This window comes from Pongo pygmaeus, chromosome 10 (genome assembly GCF_028885625.2).
Source record: "Pongo pygmaeus isolate AG05252 chromosome 10, NHGRI_mPonPyg2-v2.0_pri, whole genome shotgun sequence".
In the NCBI taxonomy this organism is placed as follows: Eukaryota; Metazoa; Chordata; class Mammalia; order Primates; family Hominidae; genus Pongo; species Pongo pygmaeus.
In genome coordinates this window covers 111,995,119-112,016,383 of record NC_072383.2, presented here as the reverse complement: position 1 = coordinate 112,016,383, position 21,265 = coordinate 111,995,119, and the positions used below count along the sequence as shown (strand labels likewise).

Sequence of the window (21,265 nt, the reverse complement as noted above, 5' to 3'; positions counted from 1 at the left end):
GAGGTGGGAGGATTGCTTGAGCCTTGGAGGTCGAGGCTGCAGTGAGCCATGACAGCTGCTACTGCACTCCAGCCTGGGCGATAGAGTGAGACCCTGGCTTAAAAAATTAAAATTTAAATTAAAAAAAAAAAAAGCTATGCTACCAGAGGGGAATGCTGAACCCAATTAGGATCTCAGAAGGATTTCAGGTGAAACCGCCAGAACTTTCGTGAGCAGGGTGGGGCTTTTTCCACCTGGGATTTTCTCAAACCTCTTTGTCACCATTCATTACCAGGAGCAGCTTGACACCCTCTGGTCCCTCTACCCTCGGGAAATGAACCTCCTAGTTTCACCCTCTAACTGTCCGTCTCCGGCTTCCTGCAGTCCTTACCCATCGGCTTGTATCTCAGTTTCAAAGCGGAGGGAGAGGAGGGTGGACAGTGGGAAGACCCTAGGAAGCTCCCCGGGAGCTGTACCTTTAAGGGCAGGGGCGGGGAGAGCCTTCTGGGGCGTGTCCCGAGGGGGCGTGTCCTGAGGGCGTGGCCGGGACCGGGGCGGGGCGAGCCGGGGCGGGCCCGGACGGGAAGAGTAAGGGCCCGGACGCTGCAGCAGGCTGGGCACCCGGACTGGCGGCTTCGCTGGCGCAAGGGCGGTCCGGCGGCCAGGGGCCTGGAAGGCTGCGAGGCCCTGCGAGGTCGAGGTTCGGAGTTTGCTGGTCTCAGGCCCGGCCCGAGGTAAGAAAGAGCCGCCTCCCCGCACGGCCGGAGGACCCGGGCGCCCCGAGTTCGACTTCTCAACCTCCGTCCGGACGGGAAACGGAGCACGGAGATGTTCCTGAGGTCTCTTCCCTGGGAGGCGCAGCCCCGATTTCCCGCCCCTGTCCCTTAGCAGGTCGGCAACCATCTGAGCGCTGGGCATCGGCCCACACCTACAGAAGGCGCTCAATAAATGCTCACTAGTGAATCAGTAAAATAAATCGGCAGCAAAGAGACACGAGACGCATGCTGATCTTCAGGTGTTGGGGACATCAGGGACGCGAACATTTATTGAGCTCTTATTGTATACCCCGTCGGCCAGCATTTGTGTCCATTTCACACATGAGGAATAAGAGGCTCAGAGAGGTGAAGTGACTTCCTTAAGGCCCCACAGATAGTAAGTGGCCGAGACGAATTTGAAACCAGGGGTGTCCTGTTTCAACTTGGTGCCAAATAGAGTAACTCGGACTCCAGTTGGAGGGGTTCGGGAGAACCATAGAAGAGGAAGGGTCGTGTCTTCCGTGGACAGGTAAGGAACCGTGACTGGGACAGGCGCCTTTCTGACCTCTCTTCCCCTCCCTACCTCCTCTCCCTCCCCTCAGGCTGCCAGTACATTGAGAAACACCTGTGCAGACTTAAAGAAAAAAACGTTTTTATGGGGTTCGGTTTCCTGATTGCAAAAATAAGACGTACTCATCGTAGAACACATGAAAAAGCCAAAACAGGAAATTTAGTTTGCTGAGGACTTTTGTTTTTCCAGTTTAATTCCTTTGAAATATATCGAAGCCATTTTGGCCCTGGTCTGGAGGGAAGAGGCACATGGCGGTGACCAGCCTAGCCCCACTGCTAACACGCGATCTCTGAGCAACTCACTTCCTTCTTGCCCTTAAGTTCCCTGTCGGAGGGGCTGTGGGCTCTGTGACCCTCTGGCTGTGTGACCTTGGGCAGGTTACGGAATTCCTCTGCTGGGCGTGGTGGCTCACGCCTGTAATCCCAGCTTTGAGAGGTCAAGGCCGGCAGATCACTTGAGGCTAGGAGTTCGAGACCAGCCTGGCCAACATGGTGAAACCCCGTCTCCATTAAAAATATAAAAATTAGCTGGGCGTGGTGGTGTGTGCCCGTAATCCTAGCTACTCGGGAGGCTGAGGCAGGAGAATCACTTGAACCCGGGAGGCAGAGGTTGCAGTGAGCCGAGATCGCGCTACTGCACTCCAGCTTGGGTGACAGAGTGAGACTCCATCTGAAAAAACAAACAAACAAAAACAAAAACAAAAACTCCTCTGAGCCCCTCTCCCTGCTGTGCAGGGTGGGGTAGGGGGCGGGGAGGATGACATTTCCAGAATTGTTCTGAGGACTGGATGAGGGAGGTATGATGCAGGGGGGAAACAAGCCTGGCTTCACCTGTCTGAGCCTCAGTTAGTTCATCTGTAAAATGGAATAGTAATGCTACCCCGTCTCGGCATGTTGTGAGGATACAATGAGGTCATCCATGTAAAGCTTGGCTCCTTGTAAGACATAGAACAACAGCATTGCTTAGTGGGCTCCGTAAAATGTGGTGGGCAAGCCTCTCTAGGTCTCAAACTGGTGGCCCAGAGGCCAAGTCCACCCCTAGAAGTAGAGTTTGTTTTGTTTTGTTTTGAGGGCTTCTGCAATCCCGCCCACTGCCCGCTGCCCACTGCCCACTTCCCACATGTATCTCACCCAGCTGGCCCCAGAAGCCTGAGACTCTGAATCTTGGCTCAAGTCCCTAGTCCCTTGCAGCCCTGACATTCTGGCCTCAGGCTGGGGGCCAGGTGGGACCGGGTAAGTTTTCATGGAGGCTCAGGAAGAAGGGCGTATCTGATCTGCATGCTGAATGGGCAGGGCCTTGGGCCCCTCCAGCGAGACTATGCAGAACGTGGTTTCTCCATCAGCTTAACTTTGCTGCCGGGAGGCAGGAAGGCAGTTCCTTAACTAGAGTCTTCCAGCCCCTTTTGCTGGGTCCATGGGTTTTCAGTGACGTTGTCCTCCCTTCTCACTCCCGCCTTGCAGGCCACCGGAGCCGTCAGCTGTTTGGAACTGAGCTACTGCAGAAAGGGAAGTGGAGAGTGAGGGCCAGCTCCCGTGGGGGCAGATGGCCAGCAGATGGCTGGATCTGCGCTGGGCACTGAGTGTGCTTTGTGTGCTGCTAATGGTGGAGACAGTGTCTGGGGCTAGGGGCTCGTCTACAGGGGCTCACATTAGCCCCCAGTTTCCAGCTTCAGGTGTGAACCAGACCCCCGTGGTAGACGTGAGTATCCCGGTAGGAACCTGGGGTTGGGTGGGGCTGTGTTCCTCCAATCGATAAATATCTATTGAGCATCTACTATGTGCCAGGCACTGACCACAGCCTGGGATATACCAGAGAACAATATAGACAAAATTCACTACTCTCAAGGAGCTGACAGTCTCCTGAACAGACAGATCAAGAAGTAAACGTATACACTTTGGGAGGCTGAGGCAGGAGGATCACTTGAGGCCAGGAGTTGGAGACCAGCCCGGCCATCGTGTCAAAACCCTGTATCTACTAAAAATACAAAAATTAGCCGGGCATGGTGGCGGGTGCCTGTAATCATCAGAACCCTGAGGCAGGAGAATCGCTTGAAACCGCGAGGTGGATGTTGCAGTGAGCCAGGATTGTGCCACTGCACTCCAGCCTGGGTGGCAAAGCAAGACTCTGTCTCAAGAAAAAAAAAAGAGAAGTAAGCATATACATTTCAGGTGGCGATGTGCTAAGTGCCCCGCACACAATAGCTCAAGTGGTATTGGGGAGGGCGTGAGCATTTCCAACTATTTCAGATTGGGTGGTCACAGATGGCTTCTGTGAGGAGGTGATCTTTGAGGCAAGCCACTGAATGGAGAGAGAAAACCACCTACGTAGACACCCTGGGGAAGAGCATTCTGGGCAAAGGGAACAGCAAGTATGAAGATTCTGGAGAAGGAACAAGCTTAGTGTGTTCCCGGAACAGCAGGGAGGCTAGAATGGATGGAACAGAGCAAGTAAGGGGAAGAATGTTAAGAGAGGAGGATGGAGAGGTAATGGCGGGCAGATTACAAAAGGCCTTACAGGCTGCGGCTAGGAGGTGAGAATTGTTTTGCGATAATGGGGAGCCAATGGAAGGTTTTAAGCAGAGGGGAGCAAAATCTGTGGTAGTCAGAGTTCTGTAGCGGGACAGAACTAATAGGATAGATGTATATATAAAGGGGAGTTTTTAAAGGAATATTGACTCACATGATCACAGGTGAGGTCCTGCAATAGGTCATCTGCAAGCTGAAGAGCGAGGAAGTCAGTATGAGTCCCAAAACCTCAAAAGTAGGGAAGCTGACAGTGCAGCCTTTAGTCTGTGGCTGAAGTTCCAAGAGTCCCAAAGCTGAAGAACTTGGAGTCTGATGTTTGAGGGCAGGAAGCATCCAGCATGGGAGAAAGATGCAGGCCAGAAGACCAAGCCAGTCTAGTCTTTCCACATTCTTCTGCCTGCTTTTATTCTGGCTGTGCTGGTAGCTGATTAGATTGCACCCACCCAGACTGAGGGTGGGTCTGCCTTTCCCAGTCCACTGACTCAAATTTTTTTTTTTTTTTTTTTTGAGAACACTCTCACTCTATACCCAGGCTGGAGTGCAATGGCGTGATCTCAGCTCACTGCAACCTCCGCCTCCCGAGTTCAAGCAATTCTTATGCACAGCCTCCCGAGTAGTTGGGATTACAAGTGCACACCACCACACCTGGCTAATTATTTTGTATTTTTAGTAGAAACAGGGTTTCACCATGTTGGCCAGGCTGGTATTGAACTCCCAGCCTCTCTCTTTCTCCCAGTGGTGGGAGAAAGAGAGGAGTCGTGGATGGCTCCAGGTTTCTGGCCTGATCAGCTGAGGGTCTGCTGGTGCTGTGATCTGAATGGGGAGCATTGAGGGAGGACCAATGACGACGCTGGAGTTAGAGGCAAGAGGCCTTCCTCCCAGGGCAGGGAGGGCACAGCCTGTTGAGACAGGCTACAGAGAACTTGCATCTTTCCGCTCTGATGTCTGCAAGGGGAGAAGAGGTCACAGCAGATCTGGAGTGAAGGAACAAAAGCAGAGGACTGCTCAAGATGACCCCCTGGAGTACCCTGTAGCTGCCAGGGGCTGGAGTTCTCACCATTTCTTCAACAGGAATCCCAAACTCAAACTGATGGGCTGAGAGCATTCAACGCCCACAGCAACTTTATGAGGCTGCAAAGTGCCTTCAAGTCCACCCTCTGAAGCAGGCAACAGGCAATTAAGCCCATTTTACAGATGGGAAAGTGGTTTGTGGTTACTGTGGTTATAAAATTGAGTACCCCCTCTTGGAGCGTGCTCCTTGGGGGCAGGAAAACTAGGAGATCATACCAGATAATTGTGCCGGATAATCTCTGCAAGTTATTGAGCACTTAGGTCAGCCCTGTGCCCACAAGTCCTCCCCCAAACCCCGTGAGGTGGGAGTGATTATCTCTGTGCTATAGATGAAGACTCCAAAGTTCAGGGAGGTGAAGGTGGCCAGGAGGAAAGCGGCAGAGCCAGGATGAGAACTCTTGGCTGCTTCATGCTAAATCCATCCCCTTCCCCTCTAGTCCGCCGCCTCCCAGGACAGATGGGGCAGCTGCCTTTCTGGAAGTCCCCACCATCCAGGGAGCCTGCAGCCTGGGAAAGGCCCCCCCAGCCCTTTACCTTAGGTCCTTTTCAAGTAGTCATTAATGCAACAAATAGTTATTGGGCATCTACTGTGTGCCAGGGCCTGTGCCACGTGCTGAGGGGATAGCAGGAAGCAGAGAGCCTGGTCCCTGCCACACTGGAGCTTATACTCTAGTGGGGTCATGGGTGAGAAGCAAGTTGACGAATCATTCCACAGGGTGAGGGGGAGGGGGGTGCTGCTTTGCTTAGGCTATCGTGGAAGGCCTCTCTGAGGACATGACATTTAGACTGAGACCGGAATGGCTTATGAAGATCCAGGGGAAGTGAGGGAACAGTAGATGCAAAGGCCCTGGGGCAGGAGCAGAATGACAGATTTTGCAGAGTGGCTGGAACAGTGAGCAAGGGAGAAGGAAGGGAGACCAGGCAGGAGAGAACAGGGGCCCTGGGGACCACTGTAGACTTGGCTGTCAGTGGCAGGAAGGTGTGGGAGTCATGGGAGGCTTTAGAGCACAGGAGGATGTGATCTGATGTAAGTTTTTCTAAGAATTCCAAGGTATTGAGTTGGTTACCCTTTCCTGTCCAGCCTGACCTCTGTGTGCACCTCTCTGGGTTTCCTGGGACTGAGTTAGTGACACAGGAAAGAGGGTGGGAAGGACTGGAAGGAAGTGAAGTCACTCCCCTCCTCCCCCAGACGCAGAGCAATCCCACCTTACTCTGTCTCTCTTGAGCAGAGGGCTGGGGAGGGGTCCTGAGGGACCTGGGGGAGGGCTATGCAGCTCGGGGAGGGCAGAGCGAGACAGACTGCACAATAATGTGATTTTGGAGGCCGGATTTGGGGGACCCACCTTGCTGACTCACTCTGCCATCAGGGAGGTGGGGTGACTCCCTGCGTCCTCGCTGGCTGACCCCGAGGACAGGGAGGAGGGAGAGCAGAAAGATAGTGAGAGGGCAGGAAATGGAGGCTGCCCCTGCCCAGTTGGGCAGTTTCCTCAGGAGCTTCAGCGAGTAACTTTCAGGCGGAGCTGAGTTTGGAGCCACTTCTCAGTGGTGGGCTGTGTGCTCCTGGGCAAGCCACTTTGCCTCTGTGTGCCTCAGTTTTCTCATCTGTGAAGTGGAAACAATTGTGCCAACCTCCTGGGTCTCTGATGAAGACTGAATGAGTGAGATGATGCCCAGCACAGTGTGCGGCACAACTGTTAGGAGGGCCTACTCTGCCAGGCACTGTGTGAGACTTTAGTGGGAGGGGCAGATATTAAGCAAGTCTATGATCCTGCCTGGGAGCGGTGGCTACACCTGTAATCCCAGCACTTTGGGAAGCCGAGGCAGGTGGATCACTTCAGGCCAGGATTTCGAGACCAGCCTGGCCAACATAGCAAAACCCCATCTCTACTAAAATACAAAAATTACCTGGGCATGGTGGTGGGCGCCTGCAATCCCAGCTACTCGGGAGGCTGAGGTAGGAGAATCTCTTGAACCCATGAGGTGGAGGTTGCAGTGAGCCGAGATCACACCACTGCCCTCCTGCCTGGGCGATGGAGTGAGACTCCATCTCAAAAAAGGAAAAAAAAAAAAAGTAACTGGGAGGGCCAGCTTGACTGGGAGTAGTCAGGGAGGGCTTCCTGCAAGAAGTGTCCTGGGAACCAAGAATTGGATGGTGAATGTGGATTAACTAGAGGAAAAGGAGTCGTGGCACCAGGCAGAAAGAACAGCATGTACAAAAGCTGGACCAATGCCAGGAGGGTCTGGGCATTCCAAGACCTGACAGCTGACCAGACGAGCTTTACTGGAGACTGATAAGGGCAGAACACAGGGACCAAAATAAGGCAAAGGAGGGCTCTTCAGCAGCTGGAGGAGGGAGCACTTTAGAAAGAGCCCCTCTAGTAAGATTGGGGGTAGGAGGCCAGATGAGAACCTCTGCAGTTGTTCTCCGTTATGGTGGAGATGGAAGGAAGGGATGAATTCAAGTATTGTTTAAGAGAGAAAAATTTTTGGCCAGGCTTGGTGGCCCACCTGTGTAATCCCAGCACGTTGGAAGGCCGAGACGGGAGGATCACTTGAGCCCAGGAGTTTGAGACTAACCTGGCCAACATGGCGAGACCCCTTCTCAACAAAAAATTTAAAAATTAGCCTCATGTGATGCGCACCTGTGGTGCCAGCTACTCAGGAGGCTGAGGTAGGAGACTGCTTGAGCCTGAGTGGTTGAGGCTGGAGTGAGCTGTGATCACGCCACTGCACTCCAGCCTGGGTGACATAGACAGAACCTGTTTCAAAATAAAGAAAGAAAGAAAGAAAGAAAGAAAGAAAGAAAATTAAAACTTAGGTGATGATAATGCAACCTTTGTTTTTTGGAGACGTAGTTTTGCTCGTTGCCTAGGCTGGAGTGCAATGGTGCGATCTCAGCTCACTGCAACCTCCGCCTCCCGGGTTCAAGCGATTCTCCTGCCTCAGCTTCCCAAGTAGCTGCGATTACAGACGGCTGCCACCATGCCCGGCTTTTTGTATTTTTAATAGAGACAGGGTTTCACCATGTTGGTCAGGCTGGTCTCGAACTCCTGACCTCAGGTGATCCACCTGCCTTGGCCTCCCAAAGTGCTGGGATTACAGGTGTGACCCACTGCGCCCAGCCTATTTTTTTTTTTTTTTTTTTGAGACAGAGTCTCACTCTGTTGCCCAGCCTGGAGTGCAATGGTGTGATCTTGGCTGTCTGCAACCTCCGCCTCCCGGGTTCAAGTTATTCTCCTGCCTCAGCCTCCTGAGTAGCTGGGAACACAGGCGCACGCCACCACGCCTGGCTAATTTTTATATTTTTAGTAGAGATGGAGTTTCACCATGTTGGCCAGGATGGTCTCAAACTCATGGGCTCAAGCACTGGGATTACAGATGTGAGCCACCATGTCTGGCTTCCATGTCCTTATCCCATTCCTGTCTAGGCATGTGGGTGTTATTGCCCCCACTGTTCAGAGGAGAACACTGAGGTTAATTTACTTGCACAAGATCACTCACCTAGAAGGACGCAAATTAGAATTTCAACCAGGCAGTTTCATGAGAGAGGAGGGCTCAGTAGAGGGAGCTGTATTGCCTCCCAATATGATTATTATTGTTCCTCCCAGAGGAGGAAATGGCAGCCCGCCTGCTTCCTTGGCCCCCATCTAGTGTCCTCCCTCCTTGTGCTGGGTGGGACCCTCTTTGTCAGAAACCCCTTGGGTGACTTTATCTCCCTGGGAAATTACTGGGCCCCAGCAAAGCCGCAGGCCCAGGCTTAGGGCAAGACTGAAACCCTCCCCCTCCCAGTATGGAAGGAGCCCAGCCTGACTTTTGCTTTTGGGTGGGAGCTGGGGATGGGATAAGGGAATCTCAGGACAGAAACTTGAGACTTGCATCTGCATTTTTTGGTGGGAATAGTTGATGGAGATTCCCAAGCCTGGGTTGGGATGTGCACACCATCAGTCCAGCCTGGGGCACAGATTTTTCTGTAAAGAGCCAGATAGTAGGGCCGGGTTGTGGGCTCACATTTGTAGCTCCAGCCACTTGGGAGGTTGAAGTCGGGGGAATTCCTTAAGCCTAAGAGTTTGAGGCTGCAGTGAGCTATAATCATGCTTCTGCACTCCAGCCTGGGCAACAGTGAGACCTTGTCTCAAAAAAAAAAAAAAAAAAAAAAAAGAGAAAAGAGGCCGGTCACAGTGCTCACACCTGTAATCCCAGCACTTTGGGAGGCGGAGGCTGGTGGATCACTTGAGGCCAGGAGTTTGAGACTAGCCTGGCCAACGTGGTGAAACCCCATCTCTACTAAAAATAAAAAAATAAGCCAGGCGTGGTGGCGCATATCTGTGATCCCAGCTCCTCCAGAGGCTGAGGCAGGATAATCATTTGAACCCAGGAGGCAGAGGTTGCAGTGAGCTGAGATTTCACCACTGTACTTCAGCCTGGGCAACAGAGCAAGACTCCGTCTCAAAAAAAAAAAATAGAAAGAAAGAATAGAATAAGAGCTAGACAGTAAATATTTTCAGCTTTGTGGGCTACATGGTTTCTACAACTACTCACTGCTCTCACAGTGCCTGAGCAGCCACAGATTGTACATCAACGAATGGGTGTGGCTGTGCCCCAGTAAATATTTATGGAAATGGAAATTTGGATTTTATATAATTTTACATGTCATGGAAAATTCTTCTTTTGATTTATGTCTCCCAACCATTTAAAAATGTAAGAATCATTCTTGGCTTGCAGGCTGTGCATAACCAGATGGTGGGCTGGATGTGGTCCAGGGGCCGAAGTTTGCTGACCCTTGGCTTACCCATGTGTTAAAGGAGAATCATTCCATTTACCTCGCAGGAGTGTTGGAAAGGCTACACAAAATCACTTAGTCATTCAAGCAGCCATTAACGCAAATATATTAAGCCCCTACTACAGGCCAGACTCAGGGCAAATACAAGAATGCAGACAAAAAAAATTAAGGACCGGGCACGGTGGCTCATGCCTGTAATCCCAGCACTTTGGGAGGCTGAGGCAGGCGGATCACAAGGTCAGGAGATCGAGATCATCCTGGCTAACACGGTGAGGCCCCCGTCTCTACTAAAAATAGAAAAAATTAGCCAGGCGTGGTGGCGGGCGCCTGTAGTCCCAGCTGCTCGGGAGGCTGAGGCAGGAGAATGCCATGAACCCGGGAGGGGGAGCTTGCAGTGAGCCGAGATAGCGCCACTGCAGTCTGGCCTGGGCGAAAGAGCCAGACTCCGTCTCAAAAAAAAAAGAAAAAAAAAATTCAGGCCAGGTTTGGTGGTTCACGCCTATAACCCCAGCACAATGGGAGGCTGAGGTGGGAGCATGGCTTGAGGCCAGGAGTTCAAGACCAGCCTAGGCAATATAGCAAGACCTCCATCTCTACAAAAAATAATTTAAAAAAAAATTAACTGGGTGTGGTGGTGCATGCCTGTAGTCCCAGCTACTTGGGAGGCAAAGGCAGGAGGATCACATGCGCCCAGGACTTCGAGGCTGAAGTGAGCCATGATTGCCCCACTGCACTCCAACCTGAATGACAAAGCACCTGGTCTCTAAAATAATAAAATTCAGTAAACAAGGAAATGAACAAAATGAAGATTGTGATAACTGCTGTGAATGCAGAAAACTGGGTATTAATAGTGGAGATGGGGTAAGAACTACCTTACATGGAAAGTCTCTGAGGAGGGCAAATTTGAACACCTGTAATCTCATTTGATTCCTTTATCAATGGGGTTGGTATAATTAGTCCCATTTTACAAATGAGACTGAAGCTCAAAGAGAGGAAGGGAATTGCTACAGATGCAGCTCTTAGACGGTAGAGCTGGTTGGGCATGGAGGCTCACGCCTGTAATCCCAGTACTTTGGGAGGCTGAGGTAGGTGGATCACTTGAGGTCAGGAGTTCAAGACCAGTCTGGCCAACACAGTGAAACCTCATCTTTACCAAAAATACAAAAATTAGCCAGGTGTGGTGTTGCGTGCATGTAGTCCCAGCTACTCAGGTGGCTGAGGCAGGAGAATCACTTGAACCCAGGAGGTGGAGGTTGCAGTGAGCCAAGATTGCACTACTGCACTCTAGCCTAGGTGACAGAGTGAGACTCTGTCTCAAAGGAAAAAAAAAAAGGGGCTGGGCGCAGTGGCTCACACCTGTAATCCCAGCACTCTGGGAGGCCAAGGCAGGTAGATCACTTGAGGTCAGAAGTTCGAGACCAGCCTGGCCAACGTGGTGAAACCCCATTTCTACTAAAAATACAAAACTTAGCCAGGCGTGTTGGTGGGCGCCTGTAGTCCCAGCTACTCGGGAGGCTGAGGCAGGATAATCAATTGAACCCGAGAGGTGGAGGTTGCAGTGAGCCGAGATTGTGCCATTGCACTCCAGCCTGGGTGACAGAGTGAGACTCTGTCTCAAAGGAAAAAAAAAAAGGGGCTGGGCGCAGTGGCTCACACCTGTAATCCCAGCACTCTGGGAGGCCAAGGCAGGTAGATCACTTGAGGTCAGAAGTTCGAGACCAGCCTGGCCAACGTGGTGAAACCCCATTTCTACTAAAAATACAAAACTTAGCCAGGCGTGTTGGTGGGCGCCTGTAGTCCCAGCTACTCGGGAGGCTGAGGCAGGATAATCAATTGAACCCGAGAGGTGGAGGTTGCAGTGAGCCGAGATTGTGCCATTGCACTCCAGCCTGGGTGACAGAGTGAGACTCTGTCTCCAAAAAAAAAAAAAAAAAAAAAAAGGTAGAGCTGAGTGGCTGAGTGGGTATTATGCTCAGGATGTCCTGATCTCAAAAAAAAAAAAAAAAGTTTTTTTTTTTTTTTTTGAGACAGGCTTGCTCTGTCACCCAGGCTGGAGAGCAGTGGTGCCATCACAGCTCACTGCAGCCTCAACCTCCCAGACTCAAGCAATCCTCTCACCTCAGCCTCCAAAGTAGCTGGAACCACAGGCGTGTGCCACCATGCCTGGCTCATTTTTAAATTTTTTTTGTAGCAATGGGGTCTTCCTATGTTACCCAAGTTGGTCTCAAACTCCTGGGCTTAAGCGATCCTCCTGCCTCAGCCTCCCAAAGTGTTGGGATTACAGGTGTGAGCCAGTTTACCTGGCCATGGATTTCATCTTCCCCACTGGCATGTGCTTTCTGAGGACAGGGCACTGTAGAAAGATTGAGGGGTTGGGGCAGGGCTGGGGGGTTTCAGTCTCTGCTCAGGGAATACTGTATGGTGGGTAGAGCTCTTAGCAAAAATTGGTGAGAAGGCCAGAGGCTCAGAGATAAGAAATCTCACTTCCAGTCTGGTATTAGTGGGAGTTCAGAGAGGGCTTGTGGAGGAGGTGGAACTGTGGTTTGACACAGCTTTTAAAAAATTATAATGAAATACACATAACCTAAAATTTACTGTCTTAACTTTTTTTGTTGTTGTTGTTTTTGAGATGGAGTCTCACTTTGTCACCCAGGCTGGAGTACAGTGGTATGATCTTGGCTCACGGCAACCTCCGCCTCCTGGGTTCAAGCGATTCTCCTGCCTCAGCCTCCTGAGTAGCTGGGACTACAGGTGCATGTCACCACTCCTGGCTTATTTTTGTATTATTAGTAGAGATGGAGTTTCCCCATGTTGACCAGGCTGGTCATGAACTCCTGACCTCAAGTGATCCGCCTACCTTGGCCTCCCAGCGTGCTGGGATTACAGGCATGAGCCACCACACCTGGCCAGACTTGCAGTTTAACAATGACATTCCTATCACATTGATCTGAATAAGGCTGCTCATAGCCAGTGTTGGCGCAGGCTTAAGAGAATTGCTTATTTCCCATTCCTGGTGGGAGTGTGTATAGGTAGAGCTTGGCCAGGGCATTTTGGCAAAATCCAGCAATGTTGAAGATCCCTTGTCAGGGCCTTGAGCATTTCTTTTGGACTGTACTATTTTGGTGGGCTTTTGTTGACTTCCAGTTGCCAGTTGATTGTTCTAGAACCACTTATAAGCATAGTAAGCTAGAGGTGCTGGGGAACTAAAACCTCCATCTAGCAGTTCTCACCCAATGGCTGATGGGAGTTGGTGTATAAATACCCCAGCTCCCTTGCCTCCTGATGAAGCTCATGGTGGTGGTAACTGGCTCAACCCAGCCTTCATTGGCAGCTATCCCTTCTCTGTACCACTTCTTTTCTCCTATTTCTTTTCTTTTTTTCTTTTGAGACAGGGTCTCACTCTGTCACTCAGGCTGGAGTGCAGTGGTACAATCATAGCTCTCTGCAACCTCGAACTTCCAGGCTCAGGTGCTCCTCCCACCTCCTCCTCCTGAGTAGTTGGAACTACAGGTGTATGCCACCAAGCCCGGCTAGTTTTTTTTGTATTTTTTGTAGAGATGGAGTTTTGCCATGTTGCCCAGACTGGTCTCGAACTCCTGAGGTCAAGTGATCCTGCAGCCTTGGCCTCCCAAAATGCTACAGTTACAGGCGTGAGCCACCACACCCGGGCCCACTTCCCTTTCTCTATGTTTGTGTTCCTCAGCTATCTCAAACATACTATGTCCATCTCAATCTTTGTCTCTGAATCAGCTTCTGGAGGAACCCAGACCAGGATACCCTCTGACTCAGCACTTTCACTTCTCAAATCTTCTCTGACAACATTTTTCTCACATGTGCTCAGAGAGTCATGTGTGAGGAAGTTCATTGGCTATATTGAAAAATTAGGCATACCCAAATGCCCAGTAGGGAAATGTTTACCTCAGCGATGTATCACCCGTAGTATGAAATACTCTGCTGCAGCGAAAGACTCTGCGGGGAGGCAGGGGAGAACAATGGGCTCTAGAGCCTAAAACTGCCTGGGTTCCAACCTTGACCCTTCCACCGAGTGCACACAGACATTGTCTCAGTCTCCTTAACTGTTTAATGGGCATGATAATAGTTCCTTTCTCGCAGACTGTTGTGCAGAGTAATTGGGATACATTTTTTTTTTTTTTTTTTTTTTGAGACAAGATCTCATTCTATTCCCCAGGCTAAATGCAGTATTGCAGCCTCAACCTCCTGGGCTCAGGTGATCCTCCCACCTCAGTCTCCTGAGTAGCTGGGACTTCAAGTGCACATCACCATGCCTACCTAATTTTTTATTTAATTTTTTGGCAGAGATGGGGTCTTGCTATGTTGTCCAGGCTGGTCTTGAAATCCTGGGCTCAAGCAATCCTCCCACCTCAACCTCCCAAAGTACTGGGATTATAGGCATGAGCCACTGCCCCCAGCCATCATAGAATTATTGTACAGATTAATTGAGATACATTTTAAGCTCTTAGCACTATGCTTTGCATCTAGAAATCACTATAGTATGTTTCAAATTCTATTATGTGTATTAAGGTATATTAATATTATATATATATAATGGTAAAAGCAAATTATAGAAACGAGATTTGGGATGGATCCATTTCTGTTAAACAAAACAAAGTGTGTAATAGGGTATATATACAAATGTAATTGATCTGAGAAATGTCTGTAAGGATGTGCTTCAAACTAATTATGATGGGACCACTGGAGAGTGGGGATTATGGAGGGCAGGGATAAGAAAGCGGAATTTAGAAATCTTTATGTATTTTTTTTTAAAAAAGCAAATATGTATTCATGAATTACTGTGTCAATTTCAAGCAGACGTTTATTTTTAAAATTAAAAGTGCATACATAGTTGGCACCCAGAGGGTATGGTGGCCTTGGAGACCAGGCTGAAGGGACGTTATGTTTAGCTGCTTAGATGGGCCTGGTCTAGTTCTCAGGGAAGTCTCTGCCCCTGATGTCCCCCTCCCTGTCTTCCTGCAGTGTCGCAAGGTGTGTGGCCTGAATGTCTCTGACCGCTGTGACTTCATCCGGACCAACCCTGACTGCCGCAGTGATGGGGGGTACCTGGACTACCTGGAAGGCATCTTCTGCCACTTCCCTCCCAGCCTCCTCCCTCTGGCTGTCACTCTCTATGTGAGGCCCTGCCCTGGGGGGGCTGGTGAGAGGGGCTGGTTTCCCCAGCTGGACTTGACTCTCCCTTCCTCACCGGCTCCCCACCCAGGTTTCCTGGCTGCTCTACCTGTTTCTGATTCTGGGAGTCACCGCAGCCAAGTTGTGAGTTTGGCTCTGGGCTTCGGTCTGGCTTATCAATGGGAGGAGGGGTCCCAGGAGGCTGACATTGGGTCACCCTCAGTTTGGGGGAAGGATAGGGGTCTGGGGCCGGTCACTATGGAAATGCTTCCTGTCCACTTTTTCTCCGTAGTTTCTGCCCCAACTTGTCGGCCATTTCCACCACACTCAAGCTCTCCCACAACGTGGCAGTATCCTTTTGTCCTGCACCCTAGAGGGAGGGCAGTTGTGGGGAGGCTGGGGGATAGGGTCGTGTCTATCCCCACGTGGGGAAGCTGGGGGATAGGGTCGAAGGCCTGGGTGGGCTGCAGCTGCGATCCTGGCCTGCCTTGACATGCTCCCCACATGGCGTCACCTTCCTGGCATTTGGGAATGGTGCACCTGACATCTTCAGTGCCCTGGTGGCCTTCTCCGACCCACACACAGCCGGCCTGGCCCTTGGGGCACTGTTTGGTGAGAGCAGCCCTGGTGAGGGGGGCAGGGAAAGCAGCAGGAGAGGGTGCAGGGTGGCTGAGCTCTGGCCTCCTGCCCCCAGGCGCTGGCGTGCTGGTTACCACGGTGGTGGCCGGAGGCATCACCATCCTACACCCCTTCATGGCTGCCTCCAGACCCTTCTTCAGGGACGTCGTTTTCTACATGGTGGCTGTGTTCCTGACCTTCCTCATGCTGTTCCGTGGCAGGGTCACGCTGGCATGGGCTCTGGGTGAGCAGCTGTGGGGCTCAGGCGGGAGATCCCAGAGCTGATGGGCAGGAGGTTTAGAAGGTGCCTGGGACAGAGAGGTGTGAGGGGTGGTCAGTGGGGGCTTTGATTTGATTACAAGTGACAGAAACCCTCCTCAAGCTGGCTTGAGCAAAAATGGGAACGTGTGGGTCACATAACCAAAGAGGCCTGGCAGAGCTGGGGGCTGGGGAGGGAGTATTCAAAAGTTTCACAATTTTTTGGCCAGGCGTGATGGCTCACACCTATCATCCCAACAATTTGAGAGGCTGAGGCAGGAGGATCACTTTGGTTCAGGAGTTTGAGACCAGCCCGGGCAACATAGCGAGACTACATCTCTACAAAAAAGAAAAAACTTAGCTGGGCATGGTGGTGGTGCGTTCCTGTGGCCCCAGCTACTCTGGAAGCTAGGGCAGGAGGATCCCTTGAGCCTAGGAGTTCGAGACTGCAGTGACCCATGATTGTGCCATGGCACTCCAGCCTGGGCAACAGAGCAAGACTCTGTCTCAAAAAAAAAAAAGTTTCATAATTTCCAATTTTAACAAGCAGTACAGATGGGATGCTAACTGGGGCCACCCGGATCGTGACAGCAAGCATGTTCCATTCAGATGGCTCAAGGGGTATGAATGGAGGGACAGTTTGTACAGAAGGAAAATGAAACCAACAAGGGAAACCGAGATTCGAGATACTCAGCAACAATGGGAGCTGTGAACACACTCATCCCTCGTGGCAGCAGGGGCAGGGAAGGGGGGGTGGCAGAGCCCAGTGAGAGATGGAGGGCTGGAGGCCTGGAGCTATACTGAAGAGGGTTGCAGGCCCTGCCAGAGACACGCAACAGGGAGGGAGTAGGAAGAAACACTCCAAAGTCTCTCCCGCTGCTTCTGATTTCCTGTCTGGCCTCCCATTGGCTGAACCTAGTTGTAGCCAGAGCTGCAGGGCTGCCTCCTCCCAGGGCACAGAGCAGGACACCGACCCTTAGTACTTGAATGGGGACCTGGAGGTCTCTCGCTGTGCTTGGGTATTACCTCCTTGATGGCAAGGGAGACAGGAAGGGAGATGGCCCTGGAAGGCAGGAGGAAGGAGTGGGGAGCTCAAGGAAAAGGCCATTTACCCACTGGTACCTGGATGGGCTAACACAGATTGCCACCGCTAACACGCACCAGTGATAGAACTGCCAGCCCCTGTTCTCTAGACCTGCACCAAGACACCACTTGGTGACGGCATGCACCCTGTCTGCAGGTTACCTGGGCTTGTATGTGTTCTATGTGGTCACTGTGATTCTCTGCACCTGGATCTACCGATGGCAACGGAGAGGATCTCTGTTCTGCCCCATGCCAGTTACTCCAGGTAAGAGTCTGCATCGGACCCCAGAGAGGACCAGTGGGGACTGGGGGCCTCTGTGCCCTTCACTGCTGCCCTGGGTCTCTTGAGGCCATTGTCCCCACCAAGCTCATCTCCTCTTCATGCTCTTTCTGCTCATTCTGCTGAGGTCCCGCCTCCATGCTTCCACTGGTACCCATGAGCCTCTGCATCGCCTGCAGGCTCAAGTGCACTCCTTCCTTCTCCATGCAGTTGCCGGGCCATCTCTCTAAGAATCGCCACTGCTCCCTGCCCTGATGTTTCCCACCACTCTCAGGGTAAAACACAAATGCTGCCGTGACAGGGACACTGAGAAATAAAAAATAAATACAAAGAAATCAATAATATTCAAATACAGTCATATACACAATACATGCACACACACATGCACACAACACACATACACAAATACACAACTCACACATATACAAATACATGCACACATACACATACATGCACACACATACACAAATACACAACTCACACACATATACATGCACACAAATACATGCACACATACAACATACACACACAAATACATATACACACAACACACACATACAGATATATGCACACATACACATACAAATACATGCACACACATATACAACACAACACACATAGGAGTACATGCACACATACAACACACAACACACATAGGAGTACATGCACACACATATGCAACACATGAGTATATGCACACACGCAACACATATACAGATGCATGCATGCGCACATACACAAATATATGTGCACACACGTAACACACAAATACATGCACACACAACACAAATACAACACACAAATATGTGTACATACAACACATATGAATACATGCACATACATGTGCAACACACAAATACATGCATACACATCTGCAACACAAAAACATGCATGCACACACATACACAACATACACAGATACACAACACATATACAAACATGCGCACACATACAACAGACACAAATATATGCACACATGCAACACACATATACAGATGCATGCACATACATACAAATATGTGCACACACATGCAACACACAAATACATGCACACACAACACACAAATGTGTATAGACACAGCACACACATGCAACAGATACATGCACACACATGCAACATACAAATATATGCATGCAATACACAACACGCAAAAACATCAATGCACACAAACATACAGCATACACATACAAATTCATACACCCACATACACAATACACACAGATACATGCACACACACACACAAATACACATACACAACACACATATACAAATACATGCACACACACATACACAAATGCACATACACAACACACACATACAAATACATGCACATACATATATAACACCCACAACACACTCAGCAGCAGAATCAGGGCAAGAGCTAACTCCTCACTTGAGGAGGGCCATTTTCCTTTCAGGCCCCTCCTTACAGGTCCCAGGCCTTGCATCCACAGGCCTCCTGAGAAAAATAGTATGGGTTCCAGATTCTGAAAAGGACAACACTGAAGTCAATAAATGTTTGAGTTGTGCCTTCAAATGCCCCGATTAACTTTAGCATTATAGCTGCATGCTTACATTTGGCCATGTTTGGTGAGTTAGATTTTCACTGTGTAAGAATTCCTGAGCACACATGCAGACTGCTAAAAATCCAAAATAAAGACAGCCTGGACGTGGCTGGGCGCAGTGGCTCATGCCTGTAATGCCATCACTTTGGGAAGCTGAGGCGGGTGGACTGCTGAGACCAGGAGTTTGAGACCAGCCTGGCCAACATAGCAAGACCCCATCTCTAAACAATTTATAAAAATTAGCTGGACATACTCTCAGCTACTCAGGAGGTTGAGGTGGGAGGATTGAGTGAGCCCAGGAGGTCTAGGCTGCAGTGAGCTGTGATCACACCACTGCACTCCAGCCTGGGTGACAGAGGAAGATCCTGTCCCAAATAACTAAGTAAATAAGATGGCCTGAACACTCGCACCCCTAAACCTGCTCTGTCTCAGCGTGCCCCCTCGAGAATGGTCTGGGTTCTGTATGTAGCTGGGCCTCTCTCCTGCAGAGATCCTCTCAGACTCTGAGGAGGACCGGGTATCTTCTAATACCAACAGCTATGACTACGGTGAGTCCATGCCCTGTGCCCAGCCGGGGTGGGGGTAACAGGGAAAGGCTGGGGGTGGAAAGATGGGGCCCTCCAAGACCTGGGCTCCAGGAATGAGGCTCCAAATCGGCCCCACCTCTCACTGCAGCTCAGGTGAGCTGAGGGCCAGAGTTGTCTGCCCTCTGCCGAGTACTGGGCTTTGCCTCCTCCCCTAGGGCTGGGAGGACTGGTGGGATGGAGCGGGGAAGGTTTCCTGGAGGGCAAGTCAGCCACAGGCACACCTCACCACCCGACTCCCTGCACACAGGTGACGAGTACCGGCCACTGTTCTTCTACCAGGAGACCACAGCTCAGATCCTGGTCCGGGCCCTCAATCCCCTGGATTACATGAAGTGGAGAAGGAAATCAGCATACTGGAAAGCCCTCAAGGTGTTCAAGGTAGGAGGGTCCTGGAGCCAGGCTCACAGCCTTGTGACAGCAGCAAGACAGTGGCCATGCTACCCTCTCCAGCTCTACGAGGAGGAGGGCCTGGGGTCCACTGAGACCCTCTCAGAATATATGACTTGGGATTTGATGGGGAAACTGAGGCATGGAGCTTGACCGATGGCTTGACCTGGGGCTCTGCCCTCTAGTGGCCCCCCAAAGACATCCATATCCTAACCCCTGGAACCTGGGAATATGTTACCTTTATGGTAGAAGGGCCTTTGCAGATGTGATTAAAGATCTTTTTTTTGTTTTGTTTTTTTGTTTTTTTGAGACGGAGTCTCGCTCTATTGCCCAGGCTGGAGTGCAGTGGCGCGGTCTGGGCTCACTGCAAGCTCCACCTCCCGGGTTCACGCCATTCTCCTGCCTCAGCCTCCCGAGTAGCTGGGACTACAGGCGCCCACCACCACGCCCTGCTAAGTTTTTGTATTTTTAGTAGAGACGGGGTTTCACTGTGTTAGCCAGGATGGTCTCAGTCTCCTGACCTGATGATCCACCCGCCTCGGCCTCCCAAAGTGCTGGGATTACAGGCTTGAGCCACCGCATCCGGCCGTCATTAAAGATCTTGAGATGAGCCTGGCTTATTCAGTGGGCCCAGTGTCATCACAGGGGTTGGCACAGGGAAAGAGGGAGGCAGGAGGGTCAGAGTCAGAGACTGAGAAGTGGTGACAGGAGCACAAGGTGGAATGATGTGGGGCCGGGAAGGCAGGTGGCTCCTGGAAGCTGGAAGGACCCTCAGTCTCCCCTAGAGCTTCCAGAAGGAACAACCCTGCTGACAACTTGACTTCAGGACTTCTGCACTCCAGAACTGTCCAAGAATACATTTGTGCTGTTGACAGTTACTCTGTTTGTGGTCATTTGTCCCAGTAGCCAGAGGCAACCAGGCGCTTAGCCTGGGACCCACACACAGTCGGTGCTTCAGCAATAAACGGCCAAGCTCTTAGTCACTGAAGTCCGTCTGTGGCCGGCTGGGATTCAGGCTTCCCTGCCGACACCCTCCCGCCTTTGCCCCCTTGACAGCTGCCTGTGGAGTTCCTGCTGCTCCTCACAGTCCCCGTCGTGGACCCGGACAAGGATGACCGGAACTGGAAACGGCCCCTCAACTGTCTGCATCTGGTTATCAGCCCCCTGGTTGTGGTCCTGACCCTGCAGTCAGGGACCTGTGAGTATCCCCTACCCTGGGCCAACCCACCTTCCTACTCCTTCCCACATTCTGGAGTTTTCTTCCACCCAGGCTGGAGTACAGTGGCACAATCTCAGCTCACTGCAACCTCCCTCCACCTCTCGGGTTCAAGCGATCATCCCATCTCAGCCTCCTGGGCAGCTGGGATTACAGGCGTGTACTACCACGCCTGGCTAATTTTTGTATTTTTCATAGAGACAGGGTTTCACCATGTTGGCCAGGCTGGTCTTAAATTCCTGACCTCAAGTGATCCGCCCATCTCGGCCTTCCAAAGTGCTGAGATTACAGGCGTGAGCCACCGTGCACGGCCAGTGGAGTTTTCTTCTCAACCATGTGAGGGAGGTTTGGGCTAGAGGCAGAAACCTGGATATACAGCAGGCGCTTACTATGCGCTTGTGCCATAAGGGACATCAGCCTGGAAGTTCACCCAGGGGACCTCCT

The 21,265-nt window shown here is 51.1% G+C and overlaps 1 protein-coding gene across 3 annotated transcripts in view; it reads left to right on the top strand.

Moving 5' to 3' along the window:
• The first annotated feature begins 555 nt into the window (after positions 1 to 555).
• Positions 556 to 21,265, top strand: part of SLC8B1 (solute carrier family 8 member B1) — a 37,672-nt gene continuing 16,962 nt past the window's right edge. Inside the window, exons 1-11 of one of the 3 annotated variants that reach the window (XM_054443780.2) lie at positions 556 to 713; positions 2,766 to 3,003; positions 14,677 to 14,829; positions 14,918 to 14,970; positions 15,119 to 15,177; positions 15,334 to 15,438; positions 15,521 to 15,688; positions 16,943 to 17,050; positions 19,120 to 19,179; positions 19,466 to 19,596; positions 20,662 to 20,803. In XM_054443780.2, coding sequence (XP_054299755.1) covers positions 2,848 to 3,003; positions 14,677 to 14,829; positions 14,918 to 14,970; positions 15,119 to 15,177; positions 15,334 to 15,438; positions 15,521 to 15,688; positions 16,943 to 17,050; positions 19,120 to 19,179; positions 19,466 to 19,596; positions 20,662 to 20,803 — 1,135 coding nt within the window. In that variant the 5' untranslated portion in view covers positions 556 to 713; positions 2,766 to 2,847. Of the gene's footprint in view, positions 1,264 to 2,765; positions 3,004 to 14,676; positions 14,830 to 14,917; positions 14,971 to 15,118; positions 15,178 to 15,333; positions 15,439 to 15,520; positions 15,689 to 16,942; positions 17,051 to 19,119; positions 19,180 to 19,465; positions 19,597 to 20,661; positions 20,804 to 21,265 lie in introns of all 3 variants that reach the window. The other 2 variants (XM_054443779.2, XM_054443781.2) reach the window with 2 other exon arrangements.